Below are 16,086 nucleotides of genomic sequence, written 5' to 3'. Positions count from 1 at the left end.
GGCGGAGTTACCCCACAGCCTCTCCCAGCCAATCATGTGCGCGCGCCTTCCAGCTTCCGAGGTCCGTCCTGCAACGCGCGCGGATATCAGTGCAGTAAAGAAGCAGCCACGATGCCCGCTACAGCGAGTCAAGTCTTGCTAAATAGATTATCACCGGAGAGATCGATGATGCCGGAGTGACGCAACAAGTTTACGATAATCAGAACCTTGTCGTATGGCTCTACTAGGCACTATCTAGATACTACTACTACTACTACTACTCAATCTTAACACTTAAGTATGCAGGCTACTCTTTTTCTACAAAGTAGAACTGCGGCTGATAGTACATTGGGTGCGTCTTCGCGACCATTACGGTTCACTTATCATGGCTCGAAGAAGAACGAGAACTCGCCGGTCCAAAGGTTGGTTAAAAACAGCTATCAAGAGTCGTGCTCGCGGATGCTAAAATATCTCGCTTTCTTCCTAAATGTGGTCAAGCTTTAGATGCTAGCTGAACTGGTGATATATTCCGAGTTCTTTCGGTGTGTGATTGATAGATACTAGTACGCCACTCCCTTCACTCATCGCATTGGGCTGGAACTCGCACCTGAGACAGCCTTTGGGGGGCGGTACTATCAACGCGACGACGAAACACTGAAAAAGTCTCAGTGCGACCCTGCGTGGAGAGCGTTTTGGAAAGAGAAAACTAGGTCGTTCTAGAGGCAGCAAAAACGACATATTTTGTTCGAACACGAAGGGGACGAAAAGGTCTGTGAGTCTCGACGGTACGTTGACGTGATTGGAAATAAACCCTTCGCGAGGGCCGTGGTCTTGCAAGTCGCTTGCGCTCTTTGTCTGACCAGAGCACTCTACTACCATTTCTGATGGATGCCTCAACAGTAGTCTCGAGATGCTCAAACTTAAGAAATTCCATCTCCAGGCTCGGCAACGGATGCTATCTTCCAGCGGGATCAGTTGCCCTGGATTATTCAAGGATCGCAATCCTATTGGCGCGTTGATCACTGGAAGCCTTGGGATGAGGTGCAAGATCCCTGGAAAGACCTAGCTGGGCAATATTTGAAAGTTCTACTCCTCGACTAGCATGATTGGAAGAAACCCCAATTGCCATGGGAGTGTTCCTACGACGGAGAACTGTAAGGTAGGTAGAGACGCGAGTCGTGAACAGCGTCTACATAGGCTCAGTCGCCAAAAGACTCGTGGGACTCAGGCGCCATAGTCACAAGGATTGCGCGCCGTTGTTAGTCGCGAGGCGCTTTTTATTTTGATACGTCGCTATGTCACCACGGCTGCTGTGACATGAACATCTTTTAGCTGAGAAGCAATGCGTTCATCGAGACCCACCATGTGCAGAACAACGGGATGCCGATGTACGAATACATCTTGTCGTACTGCCGTGTTATCCAAATCTCAAGTACCAAGCTTTTTGTAGGGGTTGCCGAGATATCAGAATACCCGGTGGCACTGATGCTGTTCTATCCCTTTATGGCTGGGCTACCGGCAGGACTAACGCCAACAGAACACAGCTGTTGGTAGCTTCTTCTTCTAGTAATCCTCTAACGAGATTGTGGCTCGAGGATGCAAGCAACCGCAACGATTGTTCGGGCACCTATGCAGGGCAAAAGGGATGGAACCACAACAGGCTCGTATAGACGTCTCCACCGTAAGCGATGCTGACGCCCAGGTGAACGATCAAATTTAACGTGTTCGTATACTGCATGTATTAAAGCTGTCCCCTCTTGCTGCAATGTGATACCCCAGGTACCCCTAAAAGGCCCATCACGTTCTTTTTGCAGCTCCAGCCCTACCTGCGGTCTCCACCTCCACACTCTCTAATCGCTATACATTACTATACAAACATAATCCTTAATCATGTCGTTCAGTATCCGCAACACCATCGCCCTGGGCGCCTTCTCCGCCCTCGCTGCTGCGCAAACCGTGCCCCCGAAGCTCGACGCAACTTGTGCCGATGTGGTCATATTCATGGCTCGTGGCAACGACGCCCCATACCATGACGGTCGCACTTTCCCCTTCGTCGAGGCCACCTGCGGCAAGTTGACTGCTCAGGGCAAGAGCTGCGACTACATTGACATCCAGTTTGATGTAACCCTTGGTGGAGACTACTGTAACCAAGTTGCTGAGGGCGCTCGCAATGGTATCTCTCAGATCACCGCCTTCAACGAGAAGTGCCCTTGCTCGCACATTGTGGTGAATGGGTACTCTGAGGGAGCTCACGTGGCCGGAGATGTGCTTGGAGGACCGGTAAGCATCATGTGAGAACCGGGCACCCGTGAGGCATGTGCTAACTACGTACTGCGATATAGGGTGGATGCACATTCGTCTCGACCGGCCTAGACAACAACTCTGCTGCAGGCAAAGCGGGTAAGCGACTTCGACGATACTACGGCAATGTCCTTCCTAAAATGTTTCAGTCGCCGCGGCTCTCCTCTGGGGAGACGTGATGCATACCGCCAACCAGCCCTACAATGTGCTTGACGGTGCCGACAAGCAGTCTAACGGGCGTAAGCCGGAGGATCTTGCTCGCCTCAATCGCTACGCACCCGTCCTTCGCTCCTACTGTGCTGCCGGCGACCCAGTCTGCGCCGGCGGAAACGTTGTGGCCGACCACTTGAACTACTTTGAACTCTACACCGACGATGCTTCTTCCTGGGTCGTCTCCAAGATCGACAGCGTCGCACCTCTGCCGTCGTGCGGTGCCACCAGCTCATCATCCTCTGCTGCCGCCTCTTCCGCTACCAGTGCGGCCGTCACCCAGTCTTCTGCCGTCGTTCCTACCTCGTCTGCCGTGGTCACTGCGTCTGCTACACCTACTAAGGCTGAGTCTTCTGCTGCTGAGACGCCTTGCTCAACCTCTCCGGCAATGGTTTCTCCCTTCCCTGAGCCTGTCCCCTACAAGCCCGATGCCTGCGTCCTTGAAGTTCACGTAGAGTATGCCTACGTATAGTTTGAGCAAGATGGAGCCGAAGGAGCAAGTACCACCACTACAGTGCAATGCGAAAAGCTGTCAGCAGCGACAGTATTGCGACAATATATACGACGTGTTGCCACCTTCAAAGTCTTGTTCCTCTAGCTCTCCTCTTGTAAAGTGACCGTGTTGTAGCCGCATCATTCGATGTTCCCGAGGTCCGATCTGTTTGTTAAGGCCACTTCAATCTGGACGGAAGCTAGGAGTATCATTTAAGTTGCATCCCGAAATGAATTTGGAAACACTGAGCGAGTAAACGACGGGAACGTTGCGGATCGCCGGTATTAGCTCAACGTATTGAGCTACGACTTTTCCATGTTCCAAGCCTGTCGATACGCGATGGAAGATGACGCCTGTGAGCCTGTGGAGAAGTAGGTGAAACGGCTTTGTACTTTATTAAATAGATCCCTACACTGCGCTATGTGAACTGGAGTTCCTGTCCGTCTGTTGGGCCGACAGGCGAACGTCACGCAAGTCGAACATGACCAATGCTGACGACCTTGGAGCGAACCGTGGCTGTCTTGGCATTCCCGCGGAGTTCATAGGTATGCACGTCACCTTCCCCATCTCATCGCCAAACCTCGCCCAAACCTCACCCAAACACCGCATCAACGCCGCCATGTACCGGATACGACCGCGATTCGTACCCATTCGCGCTCTACCTCGCACGTCTCAACCCTCATTCCAGCATGTCCGTAGCCTTCCACAATCCCGTGCCTACCAGCAACTCGGTCGCAGTGGCCAGCAATACAAACGGTTCAACTCTCCCTCAGGTGGCCTCTCCGGTCTCCTATTTCGCTGGGCTGCCCGCCCAACGTTTTACCGTGACGTCGGTCTGATCAGTGTGGGCACTGGCGGCGTCTACCTGTACAATCTCGAAGAAGTGCCCGTCTCTGGTCGCCGCCGCTTCAACATCATCTCGCCTGGCATCGAAGAAGCGCTGGGACGGTCATCCGTAGAGCAAGTGCGGCAAGAATACCAAGGCAGGATACTACCGGATAGCGATTCGCGGGTGAAGCAGGTGAAGAGGGTTTTGGAGCGTTTGTTGCCGTATGCCGAGGGCGAAGGGTTGAAAGACTTGCAGTGGGAGGTCACCGTCATCGAGTCTCCGGAACAGAACGCGTTTGTAGCGCCGGGGGGCAAGGTCTTTGTGTTTACGGGGATCCTGCCTCTGTGCAAGGATGAGGATGGCATTGCAGCCGTGCTGGGACATGAGATTGCGCACGTGGTTGCGCATCACACTGCGTTGGTACTCTTATCTCGGACCGATGAAGCATGCACTGACCAAAGAACAGTGAACGCATGTCTCAAGCGCCTCTGATCCTCCTCGGTGTTCTCGCCCTATCTCTCTTCGATGTCTCCTTTTACTCGGGCAAAATGCTCCTCGACCTCTTCCTCTCCATGCCCGCCTCCCGCAAGCACGAAGCTGAAGCCGATTACATTGGTCTCTTGATGATGGCGCAGGGCTGCTACCGACCAGAAGCTGCAATGCAGTTCTGGACGCGCATGGAGAAGGCTGGTGGGGCGGGGCCGCCGCAGATACTGAGCACGCACCCGAGTCACCACAACAGGGAAGAGAAGATTAGGGAGTGGCTGCCCAAAGCGATGGAGAAAGCTGAGGCGAGCGAATGCGCTGTCACGAGTGGGTACGGTAAGTGAACGCACGCATACGGTGTGATGATGAGGATTGTGACTGACGCGACCCAGCTACTCAATTCAGCTCCGCGTTCGATAGCTTCGGACGCTGGTGAAGCGTCGGAAGCCCTTTGACGGTAGAAGACTTGTACTAACACCCTGTATACCACCTGATGACTACACTAACATGATGCACCACGAGACGAAAGAAATGAAGGTCCCATACCTGAACCATCCCAGATAGTCTTGGATGTGAGTAGACATGAGATGAATTGATGATTTACTCTAACATGAGATGAGAACTGCCTATAAAGGCAAGTATGCTTGCTACAAACAGTTGCAAGCAAGCATCGGTACGTACATAAGGTACATGCCAGCTAACCAACAGATAGTGCGCTATGGGCCACAGGGCAAACATTGTAACGTAATGTCATAATTTCTTATACTCTATTAGCCTCGGCACCCCGGTTCGAGACAGAACATGAACATCCGCCGTCCTTGCGACCCCTATACTCGGTCTACCTACCGATTCTCTCTCCTCGACCTCCGACGCGGTATCATCGAAGTAACTATTCCCCATATCCATAGCCTTTCCCATTTCAATCTCCGTAACGGTCAATCTCCTCTCCACATCGAAATCGAATGCGCCATTCTTCTCTTCGGGTAATGCAAAGTCCCATGGCGATTTCTCGATATCGTCTTCGTCGTCCATGCTGACCAGGTTCTTTTCTCCCCAACTCCCGCGGTATCCTGGTAGAGTGGGTACCTCGGAAGGTGTGGTGGCTCGAGCGGGACAGTGGAAAACATGTTTGAGTAAAGGGGACAGTGAGGGAAGAGAGGCGGCCAGAATGCCAATGTCAACCTCGATTTGGGACCATACTGGAACCCAAGACCAGCCCCTGCGGTTCATTTGTCAGAAAATGCTACTAGTAAAGAGAACGGGCTAGGCGAAGGCGTACCAGCTGAAATCGACTTCTTGCCATGTACTTCCTGGTCTGATGGGACTGTCCGACATGACAATCTCGCAAAGGCGCATGGTGCTGGCTATGACCGGGATGACGCCGATAGAGAGAATGACTGCTAGAGCCGCTGAAGGGACGGTCAACAATGAGCGTTCATAGAGACATAAAGACGTCGACTTACTCCTTTGTCTCTTGTTGAATTTGATCACCCATATCAAAGGCAACGGGAAGATCAACAAGACAATATCAGTGACGACATTGATGGCACCCGAAATGACCATGAACATGGCAGCATTAATGCATCCATCGGGTTGGGCTTCGATATCCCAGACACGTGATACTGGTGTACAGATGAACAATTGAGCCTCCGGACGATGTCAGTTGTGCATCTCGTACAGATAGACGGGCATGAAACTCACAAGGAAGACGGAGAAACTAAAGGCAGTCATAAAGCCGGCCGCTGTCCATACAGCAGGTGACTGCACGATCCATGGCAGGCCCTGTTTTCCATAGCCGATTCGGTAGTACAGAGATAGGATGCTCATCTTGACAGCCCTGCAATAAAGTTAATCTTGGAAGCTGATGTCGAGAGCGATGTTGCAGCATACCAATTTGCGACAAAGTAGATGAGCATATTGATCCATTGGTACTAGTCCACTGTCAGTACTAAGTCAAGTGTCACAAGGTGTGTTGAACATACCATGAGCATCTCGTCGAATTGCTCCACGTGAAGCTCTGATGCATGTCGTCCCTGGCCATGCTCGATTTGCAATATGATGGTGACTGTCTGTGCGGCTCCGAGGGTAACGGCGATGGCGATGAAGAGATCGTCTAGGCCGAATTTCTTGACAACGTATCCGCGCGTGAAGCATCTACATTTTGTTAGCAATACGACATTTGCTCGTGGCGAAGATGGGTGCTTGCCGAAGAGCCACAAACGCCACAGCGACGGTATACATGGCCATACTGACTCGGCCTATGACGGGCCCTTGGTCACGCCCGTTCGCGACGTATACGATGTGCCCCATTGCGAGTTCGGTACCTGGTTGAGCTATACGATGTCCGAAGGTTTGACATGGGGCTACGAGAGTTGATGCTACGACGGCGCAAGGTTTCCAAACGCCCGACTGGAGAAGAGGAAGCGAAAAGCAAAGTGAAGGATGATGGCCAGACTAGAGGCTGGCAGACGGGACCTACACACATCTAATACATCGTGGACGAGTTACGACACCCAAAGTGCGACAGGGCGATGGGCACGTTGCAAGACTCGGCACGGCATTATTGAGGCGGCGCTGGTTGAAACTAAGATTGCCTTCCAGAAGCACATCAAACGGTGCACAAAGAGCCACGCGGCCTGTGCATGCCTCTTGTCGGCATCGGCACTGTGGGTTGTCGCGTGGTCATGGTGCGGCAAGCCCTGTCGCAGCGCGCATCTCGAAACCTTGTTTGGAGCCACGATCCCGGCACAATGGTATCGGAGGTTTGTGGGAGAACATGGCCTCGGGTTGCGTGGGCGGGAGGCTGAACGAATGGTTCGAGTGTTTCTGAGGTACACGGTGATTGGCCGCGCGCGTGCACCAGGCCGACGGGCTATCCCGGTGTGGCTGGTGACGATGGCATAGACGTCTTCTTGGACGTCTCAGGGGGGTTTTCACAAGGGCCTAGTCACTGCTTGCGCTGCTCGGGTGTTGGGCAGACCGACGATCAGATGGCGGGCGATGAAGAAACTCGGAGCATGAGGTCGAGGATCGCCGCGGAGGCAGCCTGGTTTCGGTTACGGGCGGGCTAGCGCTGATGCGTGTTGGACGTTGCATTCACGTCACTCTGGCAGCACCGCGCGAAAAGCATCGAGGCTCCAACAGGCGGGCGTGTGGAAAGCAGAGGCATCCGCCGCAGCCACGACGCCTGCGCGTGTTGCCCAACGGAGCAGAGAAGCCGCAACCCACCAGGCGAGCCGCTCCTGCCCTGAGGCGGCCTCAACGCTTGCCCGCCTGCCTCGACACTTGCCTGCCTGCCTGCCTGCCTGCCTGCCTGCCTGCCTCGGGTCGCTGGCACGACATTTGGCGTCACTGCGCTGTAAGCTGGCATGCTCCCCTCCTCTGTACCACACCTGTTCCTCTCCCGCCCCGTTGCATGTCCGCCTACACCTCTCACCAGTCTCCCCGGCCTTTGTGGCCTGCTAGCATACCGCCATCCTCAACCACTGACCATATTCCTCTGCCCGTAGACGCTCCCCTCGCCCACGACCCGCCGCGGCTTGCCAGGCACGCGAGCCATCCTGCATACCCCACCCTGCTCCCTCCACCCTCTCCACCCCCGCCGTTGCCCAACCCGACCCTCGACGGCACCATGGCCGCCCGCGCGACCATCACCTTCTCGCAGCCGGGCGTGCAGCCGCCCGTCTATGTCACCACCTCCCTGAACGACTGGACGCTGGTGCAGATGCAGCCCCTGCACGACAAGACGGCGTCGGGCGACCTCATCTTCAGCAGAGAGTTCACTGGCGTCGCTGAAGGCAGCCACCAGTACAAGATCCGCGTCGGCGAGGACCATTGGGTGCTGGACGAGTCGAAAGAAACCGGTATGTCCTTCTACGTCCTCGTCGACTGTCCCGCTGACTCTCCGCAGCTGCCGTCGACCAGGGCATTCGCAACAACCTTGTCCACGTCAAGCCTGCCAGCGAGTGCACCTCCCTGCGCCCAGTGTCCGAAGCTACCACCAACACAGCCGCCCTAGAGACTTCCCCCGGGAATCCCTCAAAGATGCCCGAAGACCGCAAAGACAGTACAATAAACCAGGAGCAGCTAGCTTACGATCAAATCCACTACGCCCATCTGCCTGAACATGTTGCTAAACGCGCTGCCGACTCAGAATCTGACCTTGAGGGCACCAAGGTAGACTCCCCGGTCGAGACAGCAGCTCCGAAAACACCCGAGATTCCTCTTCTGGTAGTCGACAAGACTGACCGTCGGCCTGCATATGGAGATGACTTTGGCGCCGGCGCTACGACCGCCCAAAAGGCTGCGCATGACATGAGAGCCGCGGATTCCCTGCCAGACCAGCTCAATATCGTGCCCGAGTCCCATACGGAGCCAGAGTCTGATGATGGCGAAGCTGCTCCATTGTTTCGCCATGAGTCTTTCCAAGCGGATCATGATCCTCAGATCGCTCCCGCTATAATCATCGACGATGAGTCTGCGCCATCATCGACAGACCAGACTAGTTCCGGAGAGGCCATAGATACACCTTCGGAGCCTGACGACAGTGACGAGTTGCATCTAGCGCCCTTACTTAGCCACGAGACGGGCTTCGAGAATGGCGGAGCGGGGCTGAGCGACGGTCCGCATTTTTCCCATGGAACTGACAACGACGATGACGACGACGATGACGATGATTTCGGTGGAGCTCCTCTCCTTCCTCACGAGACTGGCTTCCATGATGACGGCAGAATTCCAACCGAATCTGAAAATGACGAGGACGAGCTCGACAGGTATCCGTTGCTATCACACGAAAGTGGCTTCTCGGATTACAGGGGAAGCGAGATCGTTACTAAGAGTGATAACTCGGGAATCTCGGAGCCATGTCACTACGGGGCCTACGAGGACGACGAGGATGACTACGCTGAGAATGAAGAGGGCGATGCACCTCTCCTCCCCCATGAACGCGAAGCATCTGCTGTCAGTAGCACTGGGTCTGTTTTTTCAGAGGACGATACCCCCTTTTCTCTGGACAAGCAACCGACTTTTGGTTACGAGACGGACAACGCGAGAGAATTGTTCGGCGGAGCCGGCCGACACGACTTTTTTAGAGGGCGAACAGGAAGCAATCTTCCCCACAGGCTACCACAATCAGATGCGGAAGATCATGACCTGAACGATCCATCGTTGGAACGATTTCCCACTAGCCGTCAATCAATCTTGGAACGTGTAGCGACAATTGGCATGCATCTTCCCGAAGATGAATCCATGCACGAGCGGCCACATTCTCCCCAGCCATCTGTTCTATCTCAAGCGTGCTCCTCTGTCGATCTTGTACCTGTCAAATCGTACACCTCGCTAGCTTCTGTACCTGAAGACGAATTCAGCGACGAAGAGGAGGACCACCATGATCTAGACAGTATGCCATCGCCCGTGTACATCAGTCACAATACTACCCGCATGTCCAGTCCGCCCGCCAGGTTCGTTCGTGACCCATACGCAACCCCACTGCCTGATGAAAGCAAGCAACTTGGGTACGCTGTCGACACCAAACACGACGAGTCGAGTAATCATACCCACGAGTCCAGCGAAGCGGAAAGTGTGGATAAGCATGACGGTGCCAAAGACGTCTCTCGGGCTTCCAATGCTCTGCGAGATGCCATCACCACATCTGTCAACACCGAGAAACCTGCCATGGATCAAGTTACGTCTGAGCCCAAGGCTACCGCCGCAGGTGCGCACCCTGTAGCCGGTCCGGATTCTGACCTCCGGCAGCGCAGACTACTAGTTGAAGACTCTTCAGAGACATCAGAAGATGCGACAAGCGCAGTGGTAGATGGTGTCAGTATCAAAGACAAGATTGTCGAAGCAGCGAAGCCTGCACTTGCACAGCGACCGAATCATCACAACGAGAACTTTCTTCAGCATTTCTTCCGAGTCATGTTTGGGCCCGTCGGTCACCTCATGACTGCTTGTTTTGGCGATCGGAAGCGAGCTAGGTGAGCGAACACCGTTTCCTTTTCTCCCTGAATCCTTGAGTATGTGGCTTGTGGCGCTCTTGCCTCGTACGAATTCCATCACACAATGACAGTATTGAGAGACGCCATTGCTAACACAAAAGCTTCAGTGCTTCCGCTCTTGTTCTTGGTACTGGTGCAGCGACTTACTATTACGCTGCGAAAGCATCAAGATGAGCTTGTGCCTAGTGCACGATGATCAAGCTTGCGACACCTGGGATTCACATTACGACGAACGCGGAAGGAGCATAGCGATGCGGTATTGGGTTGCCGTGAATTGGACTTTCCTACACCTGCGTTGAGCATAAACGAGATTAATGACCTGGGTTAGAGCATGCGCTTGGGCGCGCTGGCGTTTTATGTAGCATTCTCTCTCCTCTTTCCACCTCGACAACCTCATCTTGCGTCGACAAATAAATCAATGTGTTTGTTTGCTGTACGTGTTTGTTCCGATGAATATCTTATGTTTGACAGTGAGACCACAACCCAGAGCTAATATCAAGGTGGCAAAATCACGTCCAATTAGCATGTAAATCCGTTCTTGGTGTAAATGTGCATTGTATCATAGTCTTATTCCTTCTGTGTGTTGCGACACAGGGGTACTACCTAGGTATCTCATATCTCATGGCAAAGGTTTCTTCATGTAAAAACAATGACAAGACTCAAGTCTAGTGAAGAAAACGTCAGCGAGTGTAACACAACCCAACCACCATGCTACCCACTCAGGAAAAGTAGAAGGTAGGTTACACGCGCGGAAACAGGGGAACGAAAACGCGACCGTGACTGTATCTGATTCTTCTCACAGACGCGGCCTGTTTGCTCCACTCGATTGTGCACTCACCGACTTGTTCTTGACATCGTATCGGTCGTTGTTCATAATCTTCTCCCATCCGGCAACAAACTCCTTGACAAACTTGTCCGCGTTATCGGGTGAGGCGTATGTCTCGGCGACGGCGCGGAGCTCGGGATGCGCACCGAAGACAAGGTCGTGGCGAGTGGCGGTCCACTTCTTCTGGCCGGACTTGCGGTCAACGCCCTCGTACAGCTCCTTGCTTGCATCAGTTGCCTTCCACTCGGTGTTGTTGTCGAGGAGGTTGACGAAGAAGTCGTTGGTGAGTTGGCCAGGACGCTTGGTGAAGACGCCGTGGGATGAGCCGTCCCAGTTGGCGTTCAGCGCGCGCATACCACCGGTGAGGACAACCATCTCGGGGGCAGTAAGGCGGAGAAGATGAGCCTTGTCGACGTCGAGTTGCTCGGTGCGGACACGCTCGGTACCCTTGCCAAAGTTACGGAAACCGTCAGTGACGGGCTCAAGGTGCTCGAAAGACTGAACGTCAGTCTGCTCCTGCGAAGCGTCGGTGCGGCCGGGGGTAAAGGGAACGGATACACCGGCAGCCTTCTCGACGGCAGCGGTACCAGCCAAGACGATCAAGTCAGCCAGAGAAACCTTCTTGCTGCCACCGTTGAACTTGGATTGGATGCCTTCGAGGGCCTTGAGAACCTCGGCAAGCTCCTTGGGGTTGTTGACCTCCCAATCCTTCTGGGGAGCAAGGCGGATACGGGCACCGTTGGCACCTCCACGCTTGTCGCTGCCACGGAAAGAAGCTGCTGAAGCCCAAGCAGTGCGGATGAGCTTAGCAGGCTCAATGCCAGCGTCAAGGATTTGCTTCTTCAGCGTTGAGATTTCGGACTCGCCGATGATCTCGCCCTCTGGCTGGGGAACGGGGTCCTCCCAGATGAGCACCTCTTTAGGAATCTCCGGGCCCAACCACCTGGAGCGGGGACCCATGTCACGATGAAGGAGCTTGAACCAGGCGCGAACAAAGGCGTCGTGTAGCTCCTCGGGGTGGTCCAGCCAGCGACGCGTGATCTTCTCGTAGGCAGGGTCCATACGCATGGACAAATCGGTAGTCAACATCCTCGGCTTGTGCTTCTTGCCTTGGTCGTAGGCGTCGGGAATGATCTTGTCCTCGGTCTTAGCGACCCACTGGTTCGCGCCAGCAGGGCTCTTCTCCAGCTCCCACTCGTACTTGTAGAGGTACTCGAGGTACTTGTTGCTCCACTTGGTGGGTGTGCCGGTCCAGGTAACCTCCAGACCACTCGTGATGGTGTCGGGACCGTTACCGCGGCCGTGCTTGTTCATCCACCCAAATCCTTGTGTAGAAAGATCCTCAGAGTTCGGGTCTGGGCCGGTGTTCTCGGTGGGAGCAGCACCGTGTGTCTTTCCGAAGGAGTGGCCTCCGATGATGAGGGCGGCGGTCTCCTCGTCGTTCATGGCCATGCGGCCGAAAGTCGTGCGGATGTCGTGAGCGGCGGCAACGGGGTCGGGAACACCCTCGGGACCTGAGCGCGTTAGGTTGGTAGGAGCAGAATGTCGGCTGGGTGTGCTTACCTTCTGGGTTCACGTAGATGAGACCCATGTGTGCGGCGGCCAAAGGCTTCTCGAGATCCCTCGATGTGTGGGTCTCGTCCTTGTCGACCTTGTGCTGGTCGCCGTCCATGATGCCCTGGCCCTTGACACCCTTGGCACCATCAGCGTAGCGGACGTCGCTGCCGAGCCACTCGGTCTCGCCACCCCAGTAGACGGACTCGTCGGACTGGAACGTGTCGGCGCGGCCACCGGCGAAACCAAAGGTTGGGCAGCCCATGGACTCGAGCGCGACGTTGCCAGTCAGCAGCATCAAGTCGGCCCAGGAGATCCTGTTGCCGTACTTCTGCTTGATGGGCCAGAGCAGGCGGCGGGCCTTGTCGAGGGAGACGTTGTCGGGCCATGCGTTGAGGGGAGCAAAGCGCTGCTGTCCCTCACCGCCGCCACCACGGCCGTCGGTGACGCGGTAGGTACCAGCCGAGTGCCATGCCATACGGATGCTACGGGCATGTTAGAGGAAGTAGCTAGGGCCAATTGGGGGGTGCACGTACAAAAGACCGCCATAGTGGCCAAAGTCGGCGGGCCACCAGTCCTGCGAGTCGGTCATGAGGGCATTGAGGTCCTTCTTGAGCGCATCGTAGTCGAGCTTCTTGAACTCGTCGGCGTAGTTGAAGTCGGCGCCGAGAGGGTTCTGTCTGGGGTCGTGCTGGCGGAGGATGTTGGTCCTGAGCTCGTTGGGCCACCAGTCTGCGTTCCGGGTGCCGGCGCCAGCGACGTTGGGCGTCTTCTTGACGGGACACTCGCTTTGGGACATGATGGAGTGTGGTGTCGGGTGTGGTGGAAGAGACTGTTTGAGGGAAACAAACTGCGCTCGCCGCTGCTGGGTTGCTCTGGCTGTATAAGTAGCGGGGCATTCATAAGCACGACCAATCTGGCCAGCACCTTCCTGGCTTGCCCCCCGCATCTGTTAGCTCCATCCTGCCTAGCATCACGAGAAGCTCCGCCCCACTATCGTGACTTCACCCAAGCACGCAGCCGCACTTCTCGGTGCTGCTCGTCGCACCACGTCTCATTGGTGCTCCTCGGCGCGCTCCATCAGACGCTCTCGTCAAAGGCCAGCATCTCTGTCGCCGCCACGCGCAATGGCATGACGACCTCGATCGGCATGTGGGCCCTCTAGACCCCGCTTTCGGAACCGCTACCATGACGGTAATACTCGCCTTGTCATTCGTGGATGCGAAGTCACGACGAGAAGAAGCTATGGCGGAAATCGGCGGCTTGGTGCGCTGGACGAGGCCAGACACCGACCTTGAGTAAGCCGTCGAGCAGCAACCGCATCACCGACGAGGCCATCTGATGCCACGCCATACTAGATCGCGTAATTCATGGAATCTGCTAGACGCGCCAACTCGTCTGATCGACCGGGTATGCTATCATCCATGGGCCTGACAGCAAATAGAACTATGTGGAATTCTAATCTGCTAACGACCTTCGATCCCGAAACATCGTCTAGCAGCACATGGTTTGATGCGTCCATCTCTTGCCACTTGAGAACGTCGGATCTGCAACTCCTCGTATCATTGGCGTGGAAAAGGCTGCATCGTGACAATACATATTGACTTGCGTGTCAAACAACTCAGTTGTTGCAAGCTTGCCCGAAGTCGAGTCTGAAGTCGATGTACATGGGTCTCACGCCACCTTAACTTGCCTGACAACCCCACGTACATCACCCCGCACCACACGCGCCTCATGTATGGGGAAGGCCAAGCGCCTACACGTACACGGCTCCGACAACCGCCCACTTCGCTCCTTCAACGCGGAAACCCCCGCCTTCCCTCATGTGAGAGACGATTCGAGCCTACTGAGTCGCGTTGATGATGATCCATATTTTACTGGGCATAGGTTCAAGACCGAGGTTGTCTAGCTAGCATTCCATTGGCTTGTGCGGAATCGCAAGGTGAATCGCTACTCCGTCATTGGAGAAGCTTGCGGCGCGGACAGTCTGTGCGATTTCATGAAATGAGGGGTAGGATGATATTGAGGGGTTCATGTACAGACCATTCTCTAGTCGTTGGGCTGTCACCGTCTTGATCTGTTCACCTTCATACTAATCGACTTTGTTCCAACCTCCTCAACTACCAATCTCTCAACATGACAGAAGAAAAAGTCCAAACCTTTGACATACCGAAAACATGCAAAGCTGGCGTCGTGGTCAACGAGGGTCCAGATTTCCACGTTGAGGTGCAGGATGTTCCAGTCCCAGAATGTGGTATGTGTCGAGCACTGTTCAGGGAATCGACGGGTGTTGACAACGCTCCCAGGGCCCACGGACGTACTCATCAAGCTCAATGCGACCGGTATCTGCCACAGCGATCTTCACTTCATGCTCAACGACTGGGCTCTCCCCAAGATGTCAGATTTAGGAGTCCGGTGCGCGGGCCACGAAGGCAGCGGTGTCATCGTCAAAGTCGGAGACCAGGTCAAGAACTTGAAGCCGGGAATGCGAGCTGGATATAAGGTGAGCAGGCCGTATATCATGTCCCCATGCATCGAGGAGGAAGCGATGCGAAGGGAGAGCCTTTCCAGAAGAACATACGCTGACGTTTCCAGCCAATCCAAGACACTTGCGGCACATGCGAGCTTTGTCGCAACGGCAACGAATGCTACTGTGCAAAGGCAGTCTTGACTGGACTGATGATCGACGGCTCATACAAGCAGTACATCGTTTCGCCCGAACGTTACACAACCCTCGTCCCAGATGGTGTAAACGACTACATAGCTGGACCTATCATGTGCTCTGCTTCGACAATCTACACATCAATCAAGGAGTCACAGCTGCGGCCCGGAGACTGGGCCGTGTTCCCTGGTGCAGGCGGTGGCGTCGGTCTACAAGGCGTGCAGCTCGCGAAAGCTATGGGTCTGCGCGCCATAGCCATTGATACTGGCGATGACAAGCAAAAGCTCTGTATGGAAACTGGAGGCGCAGAGCACTTTATCGATTTCAAGAAGACCGACAACGTAGGCGAGGAAGTGGTCAGATTGTGTGACGGCATCGGTGCCCATGGCGTCTTCGTCACCGCCGTGCAGACCTACCCGTCCTCGGTATCCTATCTGGGCAACCGTGTAGGCGGAAAGGTCATGTGCATTGGGTTGCCGCCGGCTGGTACTCAGCACATCGACGTGGACCCGAACCAGATGTGCTTCAGGAAACAGAGTGTACAGGGTACGCTCGTGAGCAGCATGGCGGACGTCGACAAGACGCTCGATTTTGCGAAGCGAGGACTGTTGAAGCCCATCTACACTGTGTATCCGCTGAGCAAGTTCAACGAAGCGGTGCAGAAGCTGAAGCGGGGAGAGATTGCTGGCCGGGCAGTTGTCGATTTCAACCAGGAGTAGAGGGAATGCAAAGCTTACCTGTAAATGA

The 16,086-nt window shown here is 54.9% G+C and overlaps 7 protein-coding genes across 7 annotated transcripts; 4 read left to right on the top strand and 3 right to left on the bottom strand.

Annotated features, from left to right (window-relative positions):
• Nucleotides 1–1,869: 1,869 nt before the first annotated feature.
• J4E93_001842 (uncharacterized protein) lies at nt 1,870–2,962 on the top strand (the record flags this gene model as incomplete). Its single annotated transcript, XM_049339791.1, has 3 exons — nt 1,870–2,259; nt 2,322–2,379; nt 2,430–2,962. 3 exons carry the CDS (start codon nt 1,870–1,872, stop codon nt 2,960–2,962), a joined length of 981 nt encoding a protein of 326 aa, XP_049203748.1.
• A 640-nt stretch (nt 2,963–3,602) lies between these two features.
• Nucleotides 3,603–4,734, top strand: J4E93_001841 (uncharacterized protein; the record flags this gene model as incomplete). Its single annotated transcript, XM_049339790.1, has 3 exons — nt 3,603–4,228; nt 4,279–4,634; nt 4,691–4,734. 3 exons carry the CDS (start codon nt 3,603–3,605, stop codon nt 4,732–4,734), a joined length of 1,026 nt encoding a protein of 341 aa, XP_049203747.1.
• Nucleotides 4,735–4,903: 169 nt separating this feature from the next.
• Nucleotides 4,904–5,330, bottom strand: J4E93_001840 (uncharacterized protein; the record flags this gene model as incomplete). The annotated part of the gene is made up of 2 exons (XM_049339789.1): nt 4,904–4,924; nt 5,145–5,330. 2 exons carry the CDS (start codon nt 5,328–5,330, stop codon nt 4,904–4,906), a joined length of 207 nt encoding a protein of 68 aa, XP_049203746.1.
• An 899-nt stretch (nt 5,331–6,229) lies between these two features.
• J4E93_001839 (uncharacterized protein) lies at nt 6,230–6,477 on the bottom strand (the record flags this gene model as incomplete). The annotated part of the gene is made up of 2 exons (XM_049339788.1): nt 6,230–6,452; nt 6,473–6,477. The coding sequence occupies 2 exons, from the start codon at nt 6,475–6,477 to the stop codon at nt 6,230–6,232; spliced, it is 228 nt and encodes a 75-aa protein (XP_049203745.1).
• A 1,452-nt stretch (nt 6,478–7,929) lies between these two features.
• Nucleotides 7,930–10,280, top strand: J4E93_001838 (uncharacterized protein; the record flags this gene model as incomplete). The annotated part of the gene is made up of 2 exons (XM_049339787.1): nt 7,930–8,161; nt 8,209–10,280. 2 exons carry the CDS (start codon nt 7,930–7,932, stop codon nt 10,278–10,280), a joined length of 2,304 nt encoding a protein of 767 aa, XP_049203744.1.
• An 813-nt stretch (nt 10,281–11,093) lies between these two features.
• On the bottom strand, nt 11,094–13,476 carry J4E93_001837 (uncharacterized protein; the record flags this gene model as incomplete). The annotated part of the gene is made up of 3 exons (XM_049339786.1): nt 11,094–12,637; nt 12,687–13,162; nt 13,214–13,476. 3 exons carry the CDS (start codon nt 13,474–13,476, stop codon nt 11,094–11,096), a joined length of 2,283 nt encoding a protein of 760 aa, XP_049203743.1.
• A 1,337-nt stretch (nt 13,477–14,813) lies between these two features.
• J4E93_001836 (uncharacterized protein) lies at nt 14,814–16,058 on the top strand (the record flags this gene model as incomplete). Its single annotated transcript, XM_049339785.1, has 3 exons — nt 14,814–14,931; nt 14,984–15,180; nt 15,273–16,058. The coding sequence occupies 3 exons, from the start codon at nt 14,814–14,816 to the stop codon at nt 16,056–16,058; spliced, it is 1,101 nt and encodes a 366-aa protein (XP_049203742.1).
• Between the last annotated feature and the right edge of the window lie 28 nt (nt 16,059–16,086).

The sequence above is a fragment of the Alternaria ventricosa genome (genome assembly GCF_023758065.1).
Source record: "Alternaria ventricosa strain BMP 2768 chromosome Unknown scaffold_2, whole genome shotgun sequence".
Lineage (NCBI taxonomy): Eukaryota > Fungi > Ascomycota > Dothideomycetes > Pleosporales > Pleosporaceae > Alternaria > Alternaria ventricosa.
The sequence above is the reverse complement of the archived record's forward strand: the minus strand, read 5'-3'. Positions and strand labels throughout refer to the sequence as shown.